This window comes from Gouania willdenowi, chromosome 6 (genome assembly GCF_900634775.1).
Source record: "Gouania willdenowi chromosome 6, fGouWil2.1, whole genome shotgun sequence".
Classification (NCBI taxonomy): Eukaryota; Metazoa; Chordata; class Actinopteri; order Blenniiformes; family Gobiesocidae; genus Gouania; species Gouania willdenowi.
In genome coordinates, this window is record NC_041049.1 from 10,592,112 (window position 1) to 10,614,956 (window position 22,845).

General features: G+C 39.0%; 1 protein-coding gene across 2 annotated transcripts in view; it reads right to left on the reverse strand.

The window, feature by feature from the left end:
- exoc4 (exocyst complex component 4) overlaps positions 1 to 22,845 on the reverse strand; it is a 141,742-nt gene that overhangs the window by 18,988 nt on the left and 99,909 nt on the right. Inside the window, exons 14-19 of one of the 2 annotated variants that reach the window (XM_028449045.1) lie at positions 21,539 to 21,675; positions 20,008 to 20,163; positions 17,979 to 18,157; positions 6,076 to 6,220; positions 1,727 to 1,905; positions 1,386 to 1,545 (exon numbers count right to left, since the gene is read on the reverse strand). In XM_028449045.1, the coding sequence (XP_028304846.1) occupies positions 1,386 to 1,545; positions 1,727 to 1,905; positions 6,076 to 6,220; positions 17,979 to 18,157; positions 20,008 to 20,163; positions 21,539 to 21,675 (956 nt within the window). The other variant, XM_028449046.1, reaches the window with a different exon arrangement.

Below are 22,845 nucleotides of genomic sequence, written 5' to 3' on the forward strand. Positions count from 1 at the left end.
ACTACTCTTCATATTACCGTAGAGAATCTATGTTGAGACAGCATTTCAATCCAACGTTTTAATGCTAATGGTATGTTGCTAATGGTATGTTGTTTTGTGCTCATTTTGTGCTCATTGAACACAAATGCTTGTCACCAGCGTCGAAGATGCTCGGGACGCGCGTCGACGGGGCTTCTCTGTTGCCGGTGGTCTTCATACAATGGATGATATTGTGTCTATCAGTTATGTTCATAATTCACCCAGTGACTGTGAAGTGGTGGGGAACATTATTGTGTTGAGAAGGCTGTGTTTCCGGTCAAATGTATTTTGGTGTGACTCAGTGTGTGCACTGTGATGTTAGAGGGCTATAGAGAAGTGTCGTGAATGGATAATAAAGTTTGGAGTTCCTTGCTGGAACATGCCGCCTCCGACTCCCGTTCATCGGCTCTACATTATCGAGAGAGTAGATTGGCTGTATTTGTGCTTCGGCACCGTTTCTGGATTCGCCAGAGTTGCGCTTGGACGTGAGTTGCTTTCAGTGGTACTTCCGTCTCTCCCGTGGCCAGTTTGACAACCTGATGTTCCTGCTCTATTCCAGCAAAAGAGCGCCTGTCCATCTGTCTCCACCTCCGGTTAGTGCTTTTTCTTTCTTCATTATTCTGAATACGTCACGTTTGGGGAACACTCCTGATTGGTCAACGCGTCGCAATATGCCCCAAAAGTTCAACAATCCAGCGTAGGCTGCGTTGAAGGCGCCGGACGCACGTCAAAAGCGTCCGCCGCGCAAAAAGCTTCAAAATGAGCCGCGCAGGAGGCGCGAGATGCGCAGCGAGACGTCTGACACTCCACCATATATTGTGAATGTACACTTGCCGCTTCTGACGCTTACCAACGAGTTTGGTGTGAATGCTCCATAAGTTAAGGGTCATTCAGATCTTTGAATGTTTAGACTTTATTCCCAATGATTAGTTTCACACGCACAAAATAAGGCCTGAAATATGCGCACAACACTTTTCACGCAAAATTTGTAATTTATAAAAATAAACATTAGCTTTTGAGTTAGACTGTTCACAGACAAATAAATAAGTAAATAAATAAATGAAATACCAACGGAAAAAACATAACCTTTTTGGCAGGTATTATAATGTCTGAGGAAGGGTCCTTGGTAAAGACACGGAACTACCACTGACACCTACATACAAAAAGCACCTTGCCAAGCAGTATTTAGCAAGCAAATGTATGAATGTGTGACTGTGAAGCGACAAACTCGAGAAAGGTGAATCAAGAAAGGAAGGTTTATCATGTAACTGAGAGATACAGCCAGGACAGAAAGGGGCTTATTTACTCTCCCGTAGATGAGCTACATTTTTGGCTTTCATTGAAACTAACAATAAAAAAAGACTCACCTGGCAAAGTCGAGGTCAGCCTCTCTGGACATGGTGATGTTGGTGAGGTTTTGTTGGAGGACAAAGATGTTCCTGCACATCTTCTTGATGCCAGACTCACTGATCCTCTTAAAGTACTGAGCACCGTTGATCAAAATACAGGAGATCAGATGGCCAAGGCCTAACGGGCAAATCAGAAGGATAATTATTGTTATCAGATAAAGGCAGAAACAAATAAAGCAACAACAATAATGAAGGCTTCAGAAATATTCTCCATGACAACAAAATACAACAGCAGCCTTCGTCTTTAAATGGCTTGGCAGAAACTACTTCTGTAAATTCCACCCCAGAGCTCTGCTGACCTTCAAAGATGTATTGGAACTTATGCTGTTGCAGGGCAGCTCCCATGGCTTCCTCAATGGCTGAGATATCCTTGTTCAGTTTGACCACCAGTGGATCGTAGTCCATGCTTTCCACGTTGGCCACGATGGCGTAGTTCCCTTGTTTGGTCAGCGGTATCAGATAGTGGAAACAATGCACCCTGAATTCAAAGGAGGGAAAAAAAACCCTGAAACTTCTGTTTTGATAAAATACTTGATGGATAAACACTGTAAAGCATGAAGGAATATGGCCAAGTAAAGTGGGAAAGTCAATTTTAGTAACTTCAAGTAGCACCTACTTTAGAACAGTGAATGTCTTTTAGTTTCTCTCAAATAGCACATATATCACACTTATCCAAGTAGAGAGCGGCACAGCACAATGATGGGAACAGGAAAATTCCCTCCCGTTAATCAAAAGTACGCCAGCTGTCGATAAACCTTCAACTTTAGCTTATAGATTGGATTCTAACAGCCATAAGATGAGAAGGAAGATGATCAGCTTGTTTTATACTATGCTTCCCTTCCTAAAACACTCACACCAACAATTTCTACAAGTCTCTAGTCAAAATCATTGAATTTACATTGACAGTTATTTTTAAAGAGAAGACCTGTAACACGATACAGGGCTTAACCCAAGGGTGTCAAAATCATTTTAGTTCAGGGTCCCAAATATAGAGCAGTTTATGTTAAGTGGGCTGCAGATTTTAGGTTTGAAAATGAGTAATTAAATAATTTGTGTGCTCTAGTTTGTACTTCCACGTATAAAAGAATAACAAAATACGTACGGCACTGATATTGTCAAAGAACTAAGTGACAAATACCAGTCCCTGCAGGATCTTTCAATGTATTTCATTTTGTGACCCATTTTTATGTAATTTGGGAGAAAAGAAAATTGCAGGATTTGGGAAAAATTAGAGTTCTTAAAAATGACTGTCATCATGTGATAAGGGTTAGGTACGAGGAAATGTGAGCCCTGCTAATATTGTGGAGTTTCAGTGAATTTGTGTATTAATTTGGAGATATCTACAAATGAATTAGTTGGTAATTTACACAATAATTCATAATTTCTCTGACTTTTTTTGCTTTCTGCTGCGGGCCGAATTAAATGCTCTTAAGGGCCAAATTTGAGTTTGACACACGTGTGGCTTAATGTAACAGCTTCTTAATTTTACAGTGGCTTACTATACTTGTATTTATCTGTGTTATATTTGTATATTTGTACATTAATATTATCTTTTCCTGGAGGTGTGAACTTGCATTTCATCTCTAATTAATTAACAGCATTTACTTTAATTATTGAAGTTTTTTTCTTTTTCTTTTCAATGTTTTAAAGTTTCTTCTTTTCATTCAAAATATTTCTGGAGCATCTCTAAAAAAGCAATTTCCCCCTGGGATAAATAAAGCATATCTGATTGTGATTACTTAAAGGGGACATATGATACACATTGTTCACCTTTTAAAACAGCTCCATGTGGTCTAAATGGCATATCTGTGCTGGGGTTTGGTCAAAACATAACATGAATCAACCAACAGGGGAGGTTTAGGGACCCTGTATAAAACAGCTGCTTCCGAGCACTCCGTTTTGTTGAAAAATTTTAACTTTTCAAGCGACATATCCTTTGTCCTTCACTGTCTGTAGAGCCCACTACATTGAGACGATTGCAGCGGCTGTATACTTCCTCAACTTACCAGGGTAAAATTAAAGCGGTGAACTTCTTGAATAAGCCTACATTCTGGGTGAACTCATTCTTTAGTAACTCCGTAAGTTGATCATATAAACTGTAAAAACAGCGCTGTCTATGATAAGTGCCGTGAACTTACAGCTGGATAAGAAGTGATCAGCTCCAAAGATACACTGTTCCCTGGTCATCACGACACTGGAGCGATGATGTGATGAAGTGACCAAAAAGCACCACTATGTTCAAGCGACTCACCACGGGCAATTGAAGTGACAGTAGTTGTTACAGTAGCGTTCGGTAAAAACGCATCTTCACTTCTTCGCTAGCGAGAAAAACAATGGCCGACTTTAGCAAACGTTTTCATCAGGTTAAAGGTGGAGTCCATGGGTGGAAATACTAGCGGAGAGGAGGGTATTTTCTTTCCCGATTCAACTTGCGACGTCACAAACTTGAAACGGAGCACTTTTCTCTGTGGGGTAAGACTCACACAGACCACAGACAAAGGACTGGATGCTTTTATTTCACATTTTGTGTGCCGGTGGACAGTCAAGTCACCTCACATGTGTTCAAAAACACTGCAAAAGTGGATTTTCCATAATATGTCCCCTTTAAACTAATTAATCACACAGGAAGTTGCACACACATGCATAAATTATCAGCTCAAGTCAATCTGTTTGAGGTCTTTTATTAGTTTTACACTATGTTTTGTGACCAGTTCTTAGGCTGTTTAAAGATGGGGTTAATTATTGTGTCCATTGGTCATATAATAAAACGAGCCTGTTTTCTTAACCCGTCCTCCCTCAGGTGCTCAGAAGGTTAATTTCAGTCTCGAGAAAAAAAGTCAATACTCTCTCATAATGCTAATATCACAGTGTCCAAAAGGTTAAAAAAACATAATATAATTGGTGAAATTCTGTCCCCTGCAGGCAAAGCAAACACCTTTCTAAAGCCACCTTTTCACTCTTGCTGCTTAGCTCCCCTTCACCTGTGCTTCCACTTTAACCTCGCTCATCTTTCCTCTATCTCTCCCACCTACCCTACCCTTCCTCTCCCTCTTTCTTCTTCATGGCTTCATTTAGCTGGTACCAATATCAGGGGAAATTCACTAGATGGGGAGAGTCAATGGAGTGGAGCATAAAGCTAGACATCAGCCTCAGGGAGGGTTTTCCACTGAAATCATCAACAATATTGCATAAGCTACACAATGGTCTACGGGGAAATAGTTGGACATGAAAGGATTGAGGAAAAACTGAGGCGGGATGATGCCGGACTATTAGTGGTTATAGGAGTGAGAAAATATATGGTGTGGTAAATTAACTGAGATATTGACATTGAAAACACACGGCGATGATATGGTTTGCCTTTTAAATGGTGCACTCGAGTGTGTGTGATATCCTGAAGTTTTTTACGCTCATCTGAGTTAATGACATGCCTTCAAGGATGATTTGAGGTTCTACATATGTAGGAGTTTTTTTTTTTTTTTGAGGGGGATAAAATAAAATGAATGAAGAATAAAAACATTTTGGAAACCTGGAATTTTACATACATTTTTGTGTGGGATTTGCATATTTTTACCTTTTTGACCCCTCTTTTTTTCTCATAGGTTAGAGGACCCCAGTTCTAAAATGTAGGACTGACACACGGATTGTATAATAGTCCACTTTTCTTTCTATAAGCTTTTATCGGCTTCAACGCCTCAGTTTCCTGAACTGGAGAGGCAAGTAAAAAAAGATTTAACTGCCTCAAATTTCAATCTCGCGTTCTCTAACATCTTCTTAAAACAAACAACTTCTCCCACGTCCACACTCCCACAGTAAGTCTTTGATTTGATTTTTTATTCATTTCAAACATGTAAGCAGAGTATCATAAGAAACAAATAAAACAAAAAGGAAAACTAAAATATTCTCAACACGACTTCACAATTCAGTTTACATTTCCAAAAAGGAGTGGTAAGAAGTACATACGTACTTAATCCCACCCCCTATCCATAAATCCCTTTTTTGCTAATTTATTAGCTTCTCATGATAATAACGAACTCTTCATTTCACCTTACAAAGTCTTACAAACGATTTAGAAAACACAGAATCAGTCAACATACACCAAATTACAATTTTACAAAGAGCAAACAAACAAAAAAACGGCACCATATTAAATAAATAGATATGTACTGCTAAGGATTGTCCTCACTACATGTTTTTCTTATTTTTAATCTTTTTTTTTTTAAATGGCTTAATGTATGGACAATCCCTGGGTTATCCCATCCAGACCGTTGCATATTGTAACCCCCAAACAGAAATGCAAAACCTTTTCTGGTCATACAAAAACTTGGTATTTTTTAATTAAATAGCCCTGTTTTGAATAATTGCTGCCAGTAAATGATTTTTTGCCTTAAACATTATTTGCACCATTTGATAATTAATGAGGTTTTCCAGTTTTAATTCATTATTTCATTAGCCTTTATTTGGTCAAGAGAACTACATTGAGACTAATAATCTCTTTTTACAAGTGTGTCCTGGTAGCAGTACAAAAAACAAATTTACAGTGTCAAAATTATACTACAATGTATGTATGTATGATCCTGTAATCCAACTTTGCATATCCAACTTTGAACTAATGCATAACCACGGGTTTTTGCGTGAGTCGGACACATACCTGACTTCTAGATGCAAAGCCAGAAGACAACGGTCGGCGATGTCTTGGAAACCAGTGGACAGATCACTCAAAGTCTGCAGGATCTGCTCTCTGCTGCGTTCGCTTTCACCGACCCCCTGGCTGTCTGCAGAGCCAGTGGACACACCTGGATGTACGGAACAGACACACGCAACCATCATATGGAACAACACAATAAGGTAGACACAGACTCATGGACTTTAAACGTCATACATTCACCACCAGGTAGTTTAAGGTTAAGTCTTAAAATTTGTTCATATCACATGTGCTGAGACAGCAGAAGCATGTGTCACTGTGCCGCATTGTGAGCCACACAAAAGACCTGTGTGTGTGTGTGTGTGTGTGTGTGTGTGTGTGTGTGTGTGTGTGTGTGTGTCAGCCAAAGACCATGATGAGCATACATAAATTCAGCTTAGGGCAGATCAATGGCCATAAATTAACAAGGGGAGGAAAAGGAGAGAAATTGGCCCCGTCATTCATATGTAAGTCTATCTGGTCAATGAGGCGAGTATGTGCTCGCTCGCTCAATGTGTGTGTGTGTGTGTGTGTGTTTGTGCGTGTGTACAAAGAGTGACTGTTGAGGGGGAATGCAGGGGTCCACGATCAATGTGCTGCAGTCGAAGCCAGCTCCCTAGTTATTCTTCCTGCCCTTCCGAAGGTCACACATGCATGCGAGCTGGTGCGCATGAATGTGCACACGTCCACACACACAATCACAGCTAGAGCAGAGTATCAGCAAGTGCAAACCCAGCCTGAAATAGCCTGGTGATCCGTCTTTCCTCCACCTGTCTTCCCACAATGATCGTCCCAAAACTGATGCGATGTGCGGCTCCAACAGTCGGTGTTTAGCTCCACGCTAAAAAAATCTTTCTAATCAGTAGCAGTAGCAGCAAGTGCAAAATGCTTGTTTTATAACAGTTTATAAACATATGAATCTATGCATAAATCTTCTAATTAAAAGTTGTCATAACTGATTGGATGCTACATGATTTTTAAATATAATATAAACCATGATAAAGAAAAAGATGTCAATTCAATTCACTTAAAAATGTATTGATTTTGATACCAATTTTTGTGTAATTTAGAGGAATTTTGTAGAATTGTTTGTGAGAATTTGCATGTTTTGTGGAAAAATTGAGAGTTCTTTCCACAAATTGCAAATAAAAATGATGTGATATAAACAAAAGAAAAATGCAAGCCCCTAGAAATAATGTGGAGCCGGAGAATTTAAGACATCTACAACTGTATTTACACAATAAATTATGTTTTCTCTGTCATTTTCACTTTCTCCTGCGGCCCGAATTGGATGCTCTAAAGGGCCGGATTTGGCACCCAGACCTGGAATTTGACACACACTTAAAGAGTAACTAAACTTCAAACCCTGAAAACAAATGGATTTTCATATGAAGTAGTATTGTTGATTAAATCATGTCCAACTCTTGACATTGTAGTTTAAGTATTTTATTTTGTATTATGTTGTAAAAATTAGATTGACTGCCCTCTAATGGTTGAAACCTGGCTTTTACAAGTGAATTTTGCCATTGCCGGTAATGGTGGTTTGGGAGGTTTTGGTGGCTTCTTAGATCACTTTTGGCTCTGGCCCTTCTATATAAAATTTTAAATTGTATACCACCTGTAGCAAGAGCAAGAGTATTAAGTAGCTAGTTAGCATAGCATAGATTGTCCTTTGTATTAAATTAGGTATTCTTTTTTATTAAATACTGGGCGTGTCATAACTGCTACTGGAGCCCCGCCCTGAATCAAAGGCAGTTGAACTAAAACTGCGTTGCACGTTTTACCAATGAATAAATCTGCATATATTTTGCAAAAACAAACTTGCTTAAAATCTCCTCTATGTTTGAAATCCTAAAAGTCATTAAACTAAAAAGTAATTTCGGGCCATTTTCCCCATTGTTAGTGCTTCACTGTCTCCTTTGTATGTTCTTCTCTTCCTAATGCTGTTATTTTAGATTCCTCTCTGTTGAGATTAAAGGCTGTTGGCAAAGGCAAACAGTAGTGGAGTTATATGCTGTGGCAGTCCAATCAAGAGAGCAAACACAGCAGGGGTAAAGCTGTGACATTGGTGACAGCTGCCTGCACGGCCAGTGTTTCTGACACACAAAGATAACCACTCACAACCAAGTTTCTCATCAAAGGTGTGGATGTGCACCCGAAATGTTTGCTTGCACAAATGAAAAATGCTAATTAACGTATAGTCTTTGTGTTGCCTTTAGGGCAGTTTATTTTTTAATAAATATTTCATAAGTAATTTCATAAGTTTAAAATAGTTTTAAAATTGCAATGAGTTAAATAATCATCTTGATCCTGTATAAATAAATAATTCATGTTTTTCTATAAGTTAAGTTAAAAAATATTATTGCTAAAACTACTTCTGGTTTTGCCGCGCCACTTCCAGGTTCGCGGTCCCGAGTGCTAGGAGCAGTCACACCAGGATCAGCTGCCATCCACCCTAAAAACATTAATAAGGCAATGCCGTAAGTTTGTACATTGTTTTATTTCTATGTTTAGCTTTATATTTTTGTATAATATTCGTAGTTTATAGGATGAGTGCACTTTATTTTCATGTCTACAACAGCCGTTCGCTGACATTGTGCTGTACTATGTTTTACAGTTTTCACCATCCAGTAAAGAAAAATTCAACTACTGCTGTCTCCGAGGTTTCTTTGCTGGTGGTTTAGCTGCGTGTTTCATCAGACACTACAGTCTTGCCTTTGTATGTGCACGCGAGTCAGTGCATGACAGGTGCTTTGATGGACTTGTTTGACTTGTTTCCTCATGCATTACACTTACTCCGTCTGATAGCAATGAAAAGAGATAGCGATGCTTAACTTTGGCACCCACTGCTGGAGATCTCACCAGGGGGTGCAGTTAGTACACACACATGCGCGCACACAGACGCACAGTAAAAACATGCTCTTTATTGTGGTGTGAGGGACTCTTCGCAGCATGGGATGAAGGGACAAACCAGGACAAGAAGTACTCCTGTTTTTTTTTTTCATTTCATTTTGCCGTTTTTGTCTCCGAAAAAGACTATTAAAATGCATTTCGTGACGTTAGCTTGGTGCTAGCGTTAGCTCAGCGCTAGTGTTAGCGCACTTGTTAGGGTTCTGCAGGTTCATCATCTTGATTTTCATCTTGCTCCGCCGGGTCCGACTCTGGCTCGAACATGTAAGGCCGGATGGACAAGTCTTCCGTTGTTGACATTTTGTAAATAACCTCTGAATAAAAAGTTTATGCGCCGCTACATAACCGTATCTCTTCTATCAAACTACAAAAATGACCGAACAGGGTGGAGTTGAACCGAGTGTCACCTCTGCAACCTGGAGAGGGGGCGGGGTATGAAGTGTCTAATTTGCATTTAAAGAGACCGCACCAAAACAAGTTGCTCTCAGAAGCACATCTGGAAAGGGGTGGAGCTATAATAATGAGGAATTCAGACCCAAGCATTGCAGTTCCGCTTTATATAGACCACAACTGTATGATTGATATCTAAAAAGGAAGGATTTAAAACCATGATATGTCCCCTTTAAAGGTACCAGGTCATGCTACTTTTCACCCATCTCCATTTGTTCCCCAAAAACAGTTATTTTCCCAAACTCGCCTGTTTTCCAGAGTTTTAGCCATCTGTGTAGAGTTGCTCAGAATGTGACTTTTCAAACAGGTTGATTTGCAGCCTACTCATGAATATTCGTGATTGGGCACTGGACACTGACTTCCTCCTCCCCGCACGGTAACATAGGGCCAGAGGACGAGCCGCCCTCCTCCCACCCACTCCGTAACTGAGCTCATGCTTTATAAACAAGAGACAGAGCGTGGGGGTGGGGCGTACACACATAGACTGTAGAAAATACATACATAGCACTGCACATAGGATGCTGAAATGCTCACCTTCCTGGGCGTGTCTGTTTACATGTCAATCACGGCAGAGAGCTTCCTGGAGGCGCGGCTTCTCCAGCTCAGTGCTGCGTTAAATTCGTCATCAAATTGTAGCGAGGTGTTTGGGCTCACCCAGCAGTAAGAAAGGAGTAAATCACCCTCTAACTAACGATTGAGGGAATCAATTAAAAAAAAAAAACACTTTGGGCATGAAGCCCAAATAGCACTTTTATGATGTTTAAAGCACAGAAAAGTTGATTTAACTTAACATTGACCCTTTAACTATCAAACCACAGGCAGACAGATCCATAACAAGACTAGTATACCTTATGAACCCTAAAGGAAATAAACTGCATACTTAACATTAATCAAAACACAAAACTATGATGTAGATATGAGACAAAATTACAACTACAGTTTGAATTACAAGGTCATTTGAGTATGTTGTTTGTTTATTTTGTTAAGAGAGAAAAGTTCAACAAACAATTGAACTGATCTTATCTGTTTGACAAAGTTTCATTGACCACTAGATAGCAATGGATTTTAAAAAGAAATAGCTCCAATATACATGAAGAGTAACTAAACCCCCTGGTTTTGGCTGATGTGTCACTAGGGGGGAAAATCAAAAAATGCCTTGATTGTGGGCGGGGCTCCTAGAGCAGTAAGACATGCCCAGTCTCGACTATAAAATCTGTCAAAAACAATCTATGCTATGCTAACTAGCTTCTTAATACTCACTTTGCCTCTCTATTCATAATTCTCTCAATTCAATCTACTCATACAGATTGTAGAGCCCACAGGTTGTAGTTTTTATTAAAGAGGCGGAGCCAACAGCGAAAAGCAACGGTGCATGATGTCACAGAATCTCGTTCTCAGCCAATAGCAATATTCAAGAGGGCAGTCCTCATATTTTACAACAAAATACACCACATTGAAATACTTTGACTAAAATGTCAAGAGATGGACTAGGATCAATTAATAGCACTACTACAATACATAAATACATTCGTCTTCAGTTGGTAGGTCTGACAAAAGGGCAGCAGCAACACATTAGGATACAGATAACAGAGCAACAGGACATTTTCAGAGATGCTGACAAATGCTTGATAAAATCATCAAGCGGACTTAGGAGGAAATGGCAACACACGGTATGTCTGGAAAGAAATGCAAAAAAAAAAAAACAAAGGACGGTATCCTGCAGGGATAGAGTGATGAATTATTCATAGAGGACTGAGTAAGAAAGAAGATGACTTATTAATTATTTTGCAGCCTCTGGTAAAGGGTGAACATCTGCACATGGCGGTCTGAACTCTTTAAAACTTTGACAGAAAATCCTCCATATTCAAATAAACACTTCCAAGCATTAGCTGCTTAGCATTATGCTCTTACAATACAATTTGGGCTTTTAGGTTCAACTGAATTACCTTGAGAAACAGTGTAATTTTTAATAAGTTTGACACAGAAAACTATTTACTCAGTCCAGTCAATCCATATTTATGCATCATGCTGACAAAAGCATGGCAGGAAAAAATGAATTTGATTAAAAACAAACTAGATTTAAAAAACTAATTCCAAGGGGATTTAAAAAGAAGCCAACCAAAAACTAATTTTGTGCCATTAGTTAAGAATTGTAAACTGGGGTAATTAAGTATGGAAAAACAGGACGTGATGTTAAATAAGCAAATTCAGAAACAATCTGTGCGTCTCCTCTGGTGAAATGAGAACAATACCAGTTTAAAACTAGAAAAATTATAAGTAATGTGAGTAGAAGAAATGCAAGTGAATGATAAATACTAAATCAAATTTTAAGAATGAAGAAAGAACAGATGGAGATTTTTAATAATTTTATTGTTAATCTAATATTTGTATTCTATTAAACTGTTTAACATTCTAATGTTTAATGTTTTCTGTTGCCCTTTTTAATCATAGAAAGAACATTATAGTGTCTACGATGATGTCAGAATATTCTACGACAGGAGGACATTTTTAATTTCATGCTAATCTTTTTAAAATCTTTGTGTGTAGGTGTTTAGTTTCATTAATTATCTTTATTGTCAATGAAAAAAATAACAATCTGAAGCTTAAAAATGTTGCAGAACTTAAAAGAGCAATAAATTATTACACTGCATTAGATATGTGACCGAGAAAATAATGTAACGTGGAACTAAAGTGCAAAAATAATGATTGAGGTTGTCATGTGATGTGAAGCGGAACAATAAACAAATGTTCAATAGCTGACTTGAAAAATGTATTTTCTCTTTTGTTTTCTAAAGCTTTTTGGCACAGATTGAAAACGATTCGTTATTTCATGTATTTTTGACTGCTGCACTTTTACATTTGTTTTTTTACGCAGGTGATTAGTTTATTTTCATTTTTGATAATTGTTTTAATGAAATATGTTACTTGTTCCCCATTAGTTAATTACATTTAGAAATGTGTTATTTGTCAGGATTACTTGGGGGGCAATGGGCACAGGTGGGGCTTAAAAGTTCACCTCTGTTCAAAGTGAAGAATACCCAACATTTTGAAACCACTACTGTAATAGCTCAGTAAGGAACACTGTCACAGTAGAAATATGAGAGTGCTATATTTTGAGAGGCAGGGGTAATAAAATGCCCATCACACACACATTGCCCAACGTTCCCATGTTGCCGCAGCAACTTTTAGAAACTAGTGAAATCAGCATCTTCTCTAAACATGCAAGCTTAATTTCCAACACCAACAAACTTATTTGCTTTGAAGACACATTTAGCAAATGAGCAGTCAAAAACACTTTACAACCCTGCACATCTCTAACATGCATCATGAGTCAGCAGAAAGTAAAGCAGTGATGCACGGTGTGTTGTTTGTGTTATTATTCCCAATACTTCGGGGAGCAGCGATGTGTGTAACCACACATCCAGAAGAGTTCAATCACACAGGAAAGTGATCATACTGCACGGCCACCATTGACAAAATCAACCAGACCGTTACCACATAAATATAAAAAGGGAACCGTGTTCACACGCCTGAAGGAGAAAAAGACAAAAAGAAAGAAAAAAAACAAGGGAATACAAATGTAGAATGTAGCAATAGTGTCAGAAGAAAAAAAAAAAGAATAGAAGAATGAAAAAGCCAAAACAGGGAGAAGAAAATGAGTTGTTCATACCTGACTGCCTCTGTAATATAAAATCCAATTTGGAGAGGCACAGACGTGGAGCAGGGGGTGGCGGATGAGATAAGGTGGGTCTTTTTTTTCTTTTTCCTGCCATACCCCTGTCCCAACTTACATTGTGTATGGTTATGTACACACGTCACACACACACACCAATACACACGGGGTCGGTCATCATCGGCTCGCCAAATACTAAATAATGAACAATACGGAAGCTGTCTTGGCATGATAAGTGCCTGCCCTATCCTTTCCATTAGTGCCACCCAACAGAATTAATGATAACTATGTCAAGTCCTTTCCCATACTTTTATTGAATTCTTATCTCTGAATAGATGTAGAAAGCTACCGCCAGAGACGGAATGAGTTTGAACAGAGATACTATAGTGACAATGTCGAGCCCAAATAGGAAAAATCTGCATTTAATCATTTTATTCCCTAAAGTAAAGTTGCGATATGGAACAACACAATAGTACACGTTTAAAAGCATCCAGAGGGACTGGAGTCTAGGAGTATCTGACAGAGGCTGACAAAGACTAAAGTCTCTCCGTCCCTGCTTGAATGGTACATTATGTACTCGAGCTCAGGACAAAAAGTAACACAAGAGTAAAGATTGCCAAGTTTCTCAGCACTGTGACAATACAGACAAAAGTGGATCCATCCTGATTGCTGAAGGATTTTTGGTTTATTTCTTGTTCAATCAAACTAAATTTGCAAATACATAAGGCAGGAGTGTTGAACTCTTTTTAGTTCAAGGGCCAAAATAAGGAGCAGTTTGATCTAAAGTGTGTGGTAAATTTTGAGCAAGAAGAGCAATTTTAAAAATATTGTGCGTTAACTTCCACAAATACCGTCAAATGATATATAAAGTAGGGGGACCATCCTTTCATTTCCAAAAAAGAGGACACTTGGGCCGACCATGGCATACTCAAAGTACTCAACGTTTTCTTGAATCTACATTGTAACAGCAAAATAAAATATAGTAGATGAGTTGTAAATGTCCATAAGGTTTAAAACATAGTTTCGCACCTCCTTCACTCTCAGAAACTGGTGGAATTTCTCCAATAAAGTAAAAATTAGTGAAGTTATGGTCATTTAAATTAACATGTTCCCGGAGACACTTTCAGAGTTTCTGAAAACCCAAACATTTTGATGAGTTTGTAAAATCCAGCCGGACAGTCTGGACAAAGTGTGAAAAGAGGACATGGTGACAGGTAAAAACGGACGTATGGTCACTCTAATATAAAATATGTAAGGCACCGACAATATCCAAGCAATAAACGGCAAAAATCAGTCCCCACAGGATCTTTACAGAAAAATGACCAATTTTTGTGTAATTTGGAGGAATTTTGCAGGATCGTTTGTGAAAAATTGCAGGGATTTAGAAAGAAAAAAAAAAAAGAATGTCCTCTCCACAATTTACCAATAAAAATGACTGCCATCATGTGACGTAGGAACGGGGAAAACTGTGAGACCTGCAAATATTGTGGAGTTTCACTGAATCTGTGTATTTGGAGGGGCTGAGGTAAGTTAGTAATTTACACAATTTTTACTTTCTCCTGCGGACCAAAGTGGAAGCTCTAAAAGAGTCGAATTTGGCCCCCAAGCCTCGAGTTTGACACATGCAATATAAGGAATTGCATCATCCACATGGAGACAACAGAAACAATCCATTTGTTGTCGTAAATATCACTGACCTCTATGTATACTGTGATGTTTTAACTAAAATACACCAAAAAAAGGATAGTAGAAGATGTTGAGCAAAAGCAAGTAATGTGTGAAAGCAGAAGTTCCCAAACTTTTTTGGGTGGCGACCCAATTTTATTTCATTTTTATTCTAAATTTCTGGCGACCGCAGACCTTTTTTTCTGTATTTGATTTGAACTAGATTTATATTTGAGAAAGTGAATGTTAAGAATACCTTTGTTTGGGATATTGTGTGGTAAAGAATAATACGTTAATAATATAATAATAATAAAAAAAAGTAATTTCAGTCAGTATTTCTTTTTCAATTACTACATTTCAGGCGACCCCACATGGGGTCACGGCCCCAAGGTTGAAAAGCCCTATGTTAGAGGATGAAGATAGTGAATGCAACAAAGGGAGAAATTGCATTCCTGACTTTTGTGTAACATTGCATAACTTTGCATTTGTTAATTTTCGGCCCAGGCCAGGAAGCATGTGCACACTGCACAGGCTTCATATTCCAGTCCTGGACGACTTCAGTCCTGCATGTTTTACGTATCGCCCTTCCCTAAGCACAGATAGCAGTGACGGTGCATTGTCAGGCCTTTTGCAGAGCTTGGGAATCTTACATCCATTAGATTCAGTGTGAACGGTATGACAGCAAGTCTGCAGCCCTCCAGGAACTGATGCAGGCACCTCTGACACGGTGCACGTGCACACACCCACACACACAATGCATGGCCACTGCTACCAAAGTGATGAAGAAACAGAGATGATTCTACTCAGAGTCCTAATATAAATCCTCTCTTAGGTGCACACACACAATACAAAAGTACAACCTAGGATAATAAGTGCATGTGTGTGTGTGTATGTGTGCAAAGCGCTCTTTGACAACTCCAGTAGAGAAGGTAATGAGTGTGTGATGATGCACTCAAACAAGAATTTAATGACTACAGGAGCACCAGGGATGAAAACCTCATAAACCCCTCACTGTGATTCTACATCAACCGAGCAGACATTGTTTTTAATATGGCCTGCAGCCTGGTCAGGCACTGCCTAATGACCAGAGAAAAGCAAAGCAAAAGGCCTCCTAGAAAAATATGCATCATTTAATGTGACAGCAGGATAAATGTTATCCTGGCCTGGACCATATTAGTCACAAGTCAGGTCTACTGGTTTTTGTTAGCGTTCATTTGTTGGTTGGACTACTATACAGAAGAATTGTAGCTTCTATCAGGTTGAGTGAGACTGTTGTCAGACTTGTGTTTTATTTGGTTGTTGTTTTCTCAGAATGACTGCTAGAAAACATTGATTAGTCCAGTGGTTCCCAAACGGTGTGCCATGAGGCAAGTCCGGGTGTGCCGTGGGATTTTGTGACAACCATACATTTACTGCAATATACAACTACAAAAAAATAATAATTTTTTTATTTATTACTTTGTATGCACTCATTTCATAAATATTTCATGAGTAATATAGTTTTCTTTGTCACATTTAATTTGGCATTAGTAAATAATTATGCACATTTACAGATATTGTACATGAAATGAGTGATAACACGTGTTATAAAAGCTATTTTGCACAACTGGTGTGCCTTCAGATTGTTTTTTAAAAAAAAATTTTTTTACTTGTCCTTCGGTGTGCTTTGGGCACAAAAAGTTTGGGAACCACTGGATTAGTCCATCAAATAATTCATTTATGTATTTCATGAGGTTCATCAAGCAGCTATCCCTAGGTTTTTGTTTCCCAAATGCGATGGTGGCCGAATGGTTAAAGCTGCTCCCCATGATAATTTTGGTTTTTTTTATGCTAAAATCATAATGCCTCATATATCAATGAATCAAAGATAATTTACTCCTCACATAAAGAAAGTAGAAAAACTTCTATGCATCCGTTCATGAGACTCCACATCCCACAATGCAATGTGCATTGTGGGATGTGTACAGGACTGTTTACGGTGGAGACTTTTTTATTTTGTTTTTAGAATAACAAACGTTTGATTAATTGACCTCTATATATACTGTAATGTTGCAACCAAGAAACACCAAATAAAGGTAGTAGGAGACATTGAGCTAGAGCAAGAAATGTGTTAAAGGATGAAGATATTGATGATTGAGGATGAAGATAGTGATGATTCGTGATAATCTAATCACATGTTCCTTATCCTATTTTGGATAATTCCAGAAAATGTTATTAAAATCAATTAGATTTTGGGTTATCCTTTTCACAGACAAATTAATAAACACAGACAAAAACAACAGCTTTGTAACCAGAGGATCGCGAGTTCGAATCCACTGTGGGACCTTGAGTAAGTCCTGTAAACCAAACTGCTTCCATGACTCGCTTGAAAAAGAGATTCTTAATCTCAGTGAGACTCTACTGGTTATATAATGGTTAAACAAAATGTTTATTTTATCAAATAAGTTGGTTAAAACCAGTTCTCATGTATAATGACGACCAGGCCAGGAGGAAGCGCTAATACTGCCTTAAGCCAGAAGATCTTGGTTTCACATGTTCTACATAAATGTAATGGGTTCTCCACATTTTCTTTGGTCTCCTCCCTATAATGTACAATATATCCATTGGCAGCAAATGGTAATTAACATTTTTTGCTGTCTCAGTTTCGCTAGTGAGTTGTTTTTAGCCAACACTAAAAGAACTGTTCCCATTTCTAAATGAACTTTTTAAATATAAATCACCAAATTATTATAAAATACAAACTTTAAAAGACTTTTCTTGCATATTTTTCCATTAAATTGTAATGTTTAATGCAACCCTAGTAATCTGAGACAGGAGTATCACTGTTATTTAGTGTCACTTTCTTGAGTCAAAATCTATTTGAGTAAAATTGGACCCTTGGCACGATACAACAATTTGAGACGGCAGAGCTACCCTGGCCAACACAATGTTCCAGTTTGGCAGTGAGAAGGAGAAACAACAGGTGTCTGCGTTGGCGACAGTGCATTGGATGTGGGCGGAAAAGCACATTTGTATCAAAAATATCTCCACACTTCGCTCACTTTATTTAACTAAGAAATCACATCCTCAGAGTTATTTGGTGTGGGCTGTTAAGTAGACCTGTAACAATGCAGTTCATTGGAATAATAAATATATCAGCCAATCTGTCAATCACCGAGTTTACGTGACTCACTGTAGGATTGTGGAAGGCAGATGAAGAAAGCTTTGAGGCGGCTGGCGAGCCACTCCATGCTCTCGTGCAGGTTGGCCAGAGCCTTCAGATCACTGACGTCACGCAGAATCTCGTTCTGAGGAATCAACTTGTCGCCGAGGTTCCCAGTTAACACCTCTGACTCTTTAGCAAACGCTGCCCTGGAACAACAGAAGAAGTATGCAAAAACTGTGGGTGCGGTCAAAATACTGGGTTTATTTGGTCTGAAACGAACTAAAAACGTCTTTAATCTGGTCATGTCGATCTTTACAGATTTAACCAGCTACTGGTTTCTTCTTTCATTTAAGATGGATGTCTAACTCATTTTAGTTCAAGGGCCAAATACGGACCAGTTCGTTCACAAGTGAGCAGCAGGTTTTAGGCAGGAGAACAACTTCCACATTAATGTGCCCAAGTTTGCACTTCCACTTATAAATTAGACATGAAGTATGGAAGGCATCAACAATATCTAAGCAATAAGTGACTGATACTTACATGTCCTTTGATTTATTTATTTAGTGAACAATTTGGTGAGACTTTGTAAAGTAATTTGAGAAAAATTGCAGGATTTTGGAAAAATTCTCCCAACAACAATTTACACTGAATTATTTGGTCATTTACACAATGACTCATGTTTTCTCTGTCATTTTCACTTTTTCCAGCGGGCTGAATCTGATGCTCTGAAATGCTGGATTTGGCCCATGGGCCTCGAGTTTGACACTTCTGACTTAAGATGTCAGATCAAAAGCTATGGTGGAAATCTATTTCTATTGTGTTTAAAGCTGAAACTATGAAAAAAAAAAAAAGGATATACCTAAATGCTTTGCCTGCCTGTGTATAACTGCAAAATGTCCTTTTATATTCATGGCGTGGGGAGCCTGTGACCTTTACAATGGTTTAACATTAACAAAAATAAAAGGTTGCAGGGTAGAAGGAAACGTAGAAAATGGAACACATGTGTGGGCACAAGAATTTATATAGGAAGGAATTGCTAATGGGTTCTTGAGTCCAGAGGAGAGACAACCAACAAGGGATGTAAAACAGATCAAATATAAGACAAACAGAAGGCAAGAAGACGAAACAATGACACTGCAACATTTCATGGAGCAGCATTAGTGGGAAACTTGTCTTTTAAATGCAGAACACGATGTAGATGAGTGGAGTTTGGATCGGTAGATGCTGCAGAGGCACAGCATTAGACTGGTCTCCAGGATGTCTACAAGATCAAACTACTTTGAACAACAGATGGGTAAAAACACACACACACACACACACACACACACACACACACACACACACACACACACACACACACACACACACACACACACACACACACACACACACACACACACACACACACACACACACACACACACACACACACACACACACACACACACACACACAGGCATGTGTGTCTCATTAATGAGGCTTTATTAAAGCTCTGGGTTGAGAGTTGTGCACAAGTTAATCCCCTTTTCATAGTGATGAAAATGGCTCTCAAATCAAACAGCCTTATGTCTCTCCCTCTTGCTATCTGTCCTGCTGCGTGCATGTGTGCGTGCGTGTGTAAGGAGCACACACACAGCAGATTGACTTTCTTTGGCCACATAACCAATTTATTTACTTTACTATTTCGCTCCAGTGAGCGCCAGTGTTCCCTAAAGAGTGTGTGCATTCAAAGGCAATTTCGATAAGGCTGACCCCCCCACCCCACCACACACACACACACCACCTCAGTCTACTCAGCTCATATTTTCAATTGGTTTGATTTTTTTGTTTCATGTTTCTTTTAACTAAAGTGTGTTTAAAAGAACAATCATTACTTCCTTTATGGATGTGGTTTAATTGAGAAGAAAGGATCAATATTATGTGAAAAACAAAAACAACAGGGATTACTGTACAAGCATACAGTAGATCTCACTACCCAGGTTTGATTGTTACACAGTGTGATACAAAAGCTGCTCTACCTGTATTTACATGTATGCAGTGTATGATTGTGTAATACCTGGTGAAGTCCTCTTCATCCTCTCTCTTCTGTCGGGTTTGTCTGGGTTGGGTCATGTTGGCCCAGTTGGGAAGAGACTGGAGCAACCGACTGATGTCTTCATCTTTAGACCAGGACGCACTGATAGTCAACTTTTCCTCACACTGAACTACGCTCCTAAAACACACAATCACAACCAATCAAGTAGCTCGACATTACATCAGAATTCGTCCTTTTGGTCACAGTAGTAGTAAAGACTTATTGAAGCTTTTTTTCCCCTTACGCGCTATTTGAAATGACTTTTGTTTAATCTTCGCTCATGAAAACTTAACCAGCCATCTTTGTTCAGTGGAACTGGAGGTAGGTTTTTTTGCGCAGAGTGCGAGTGATGAAAAGTGATGAAGCAAGAGAGCAAAATCCTGAACGACTGGCGATGTGAGCGACAGTTGCACAAAAAGCAGCATGTGGCTGAAAAACCCCTGGGAAGGTTTCTGTTTGAGGAGCAAATGTACAAATTACACACTTTTAATCTTGGAGGGCCTGGTGAGACTGTGCCTGACTAGTGACGGTTTCCAGATGGAATCCTAGCAGTGTGTCAGTTCTATCCTGCATCTTCAACCGTTTCAATTTTACCCAACATCTCCCTTTATCTGTCCAGGTGTTACATGGCCACAGTGGTGTACAGTGTGTGTCAAAAATATAAATGTGTGTATCTGCGTGAATGTGATGACATGTTCTAAAAATGGGTTCATACCTGTATTATTGCCAGATTTGCCACATACTCTGTTTGTGTGCATATTTTGCATTATTTTAGCTCCTAAAGCCTGCACTTTATGGTTCAATCGGCCACCGATCCCTAGTATTTTGGCAATATTACACAAAAAAAGAGCGATGATCGCAAATTATAGTTTGTGTAACACGGAAATAAGTCATGGTGGGACTGCAAACAAAACGCTACCTCATTCATCATTTAAAAAACCACCACACCCCTGAGTATGCAGCATTTGAAGCTAGCATTCAAGCTAATGCTAAAGCTAGCGGAAGCAAAGAGCCAGTGGCCCACTGCTTAAAAGCAGTGAAAAGAGCAAAGCGACAATGAGGAAAGTGATGGAGTTCATAGCTTTGGACATCAATAAAAACCTGACACATGTACAACTTACTGTGCCATGTCATTCTACTCATTACCCATTGACTTTTCAAAATGTTACACATGCTGGACTTTATTTTTTGTAGAATGTTTGACGTTTAGCAGCTTTTGTCCTGTAAGCTGTTGCAAGTTATTTTTAGATTGATATTTTTTACATTTTGATATCCACAAAGCTGCTGCATTTGTAGATTTTTTTGCTTTTTGCAGTACAAGGAGAGTTCAAACTCAGGACAGTTTATTGGTGGTTTAAGATGAATAGTTAGATTGTCCGGTAGATTATCATTTTATCATCTACCTCAAACCAGATTTTCTTTATTTGTAAAAAAAAAAAAAAAAAAAAGGTCAGGCTTTTAAAAGATAGGTGATCAGCCAGAAAATTGCATCCAGTGCACCCCTATTCGTTACCTGTATGCAGTGTTGCAGATGTCCTTGTACTCTTTAAGCTTGTCGCACACCATCTCCAGGAACTGGTTGGAGTAGCCGCTCAGGTCCTGCATCAGGCTCATCAGGTCCTGGATAGACTTCTCCACAACAACTGTGCTCTAAATGAGAAAAAAAACAAAAGAAGCGATGTTGGCAGGGTGTTGCTAACTTTTTGACATCAAAATGTTGCCACTGGTTTGAAAAGCAGGAACAATGAACATAGAAGTGAAGGAGGAGGATTTTTATGCAGCTGCCAGGTCAGATCCAGTCTACTGTAGTGCCAGTTTAACAGTTCACTTATCTATATGTCACCTGAGGCTGGACTGATGACTGGCTGCAGTACCCGTCAGAAGAGTTAGCACTATTAGAGGACAGGATGATTCACAGTGAGTGCACATACAGTTTTGGTGTGTGTATGTGTGTGTGTGCTTGTAGATGTGTGTTCAAACTTTAGTGTGTTTCTAAAAGTGTGTTTTCAGGCTTAAAGTGAGTATGTGTACATTTGTCACAGTGCACCCATCACCGTGAGCCATGGCAGGGCTGTGACAGCAGCCATTACAGATTAGCCACTCCTGCGTGACTAATAGCTGGCCATGGAACAGCAGAGCGCTTCATATCCCCAGACACACCGGTGAGGAAACTTTTCAAATGGCACAGCTTTGAGCAGTTTAAGAGCTGGTAAATAAGATTACAACTAGGTACACGCTAGTTCACCTGTTCCTCTCACTTTAACCAGTCCAACTTCCATCTCGAATAATGGATAACTCGTACTTTGGGATGACACACTGCTGTCCCTACAATGGATCCTATAAACTGAGTATGGTACGGTGTACACATACCTCATGATATATGAAAGAAAGCAGAAGATACAATATTATAGTATCGACTTTCCATTATTCAGGAACAATACTCCATGCAAAACAGTATTTGCCGTTTAACGGTTAATTACAGCACTGTTGGGCAGGGCTCCAGGAGCAGTTAATTCATGCCCAGTCTATGCGATAAAATCTCCAAAAAGATTTTTTCTACTCACTATAGCTCACTATTAACATGCTAATTTCTAGGAAAGGTGGAGCCAACAGTGGTGGTCCATTGCATAAGAAGCACCATTCTCAGCCAATAGCTAAATTTGATTGCAATAGCTGGGTTTCAACCCATAGAGGGCAGCCACTCCTACATATTTTACAATAAAATACTCCAAATCAAAAAACTTTGATTTAATTGTCAAGAGTTGGACTAGGATCAATCAACACTAATTCATACCTAAATACGGTTTTGGGGTTTAGTTA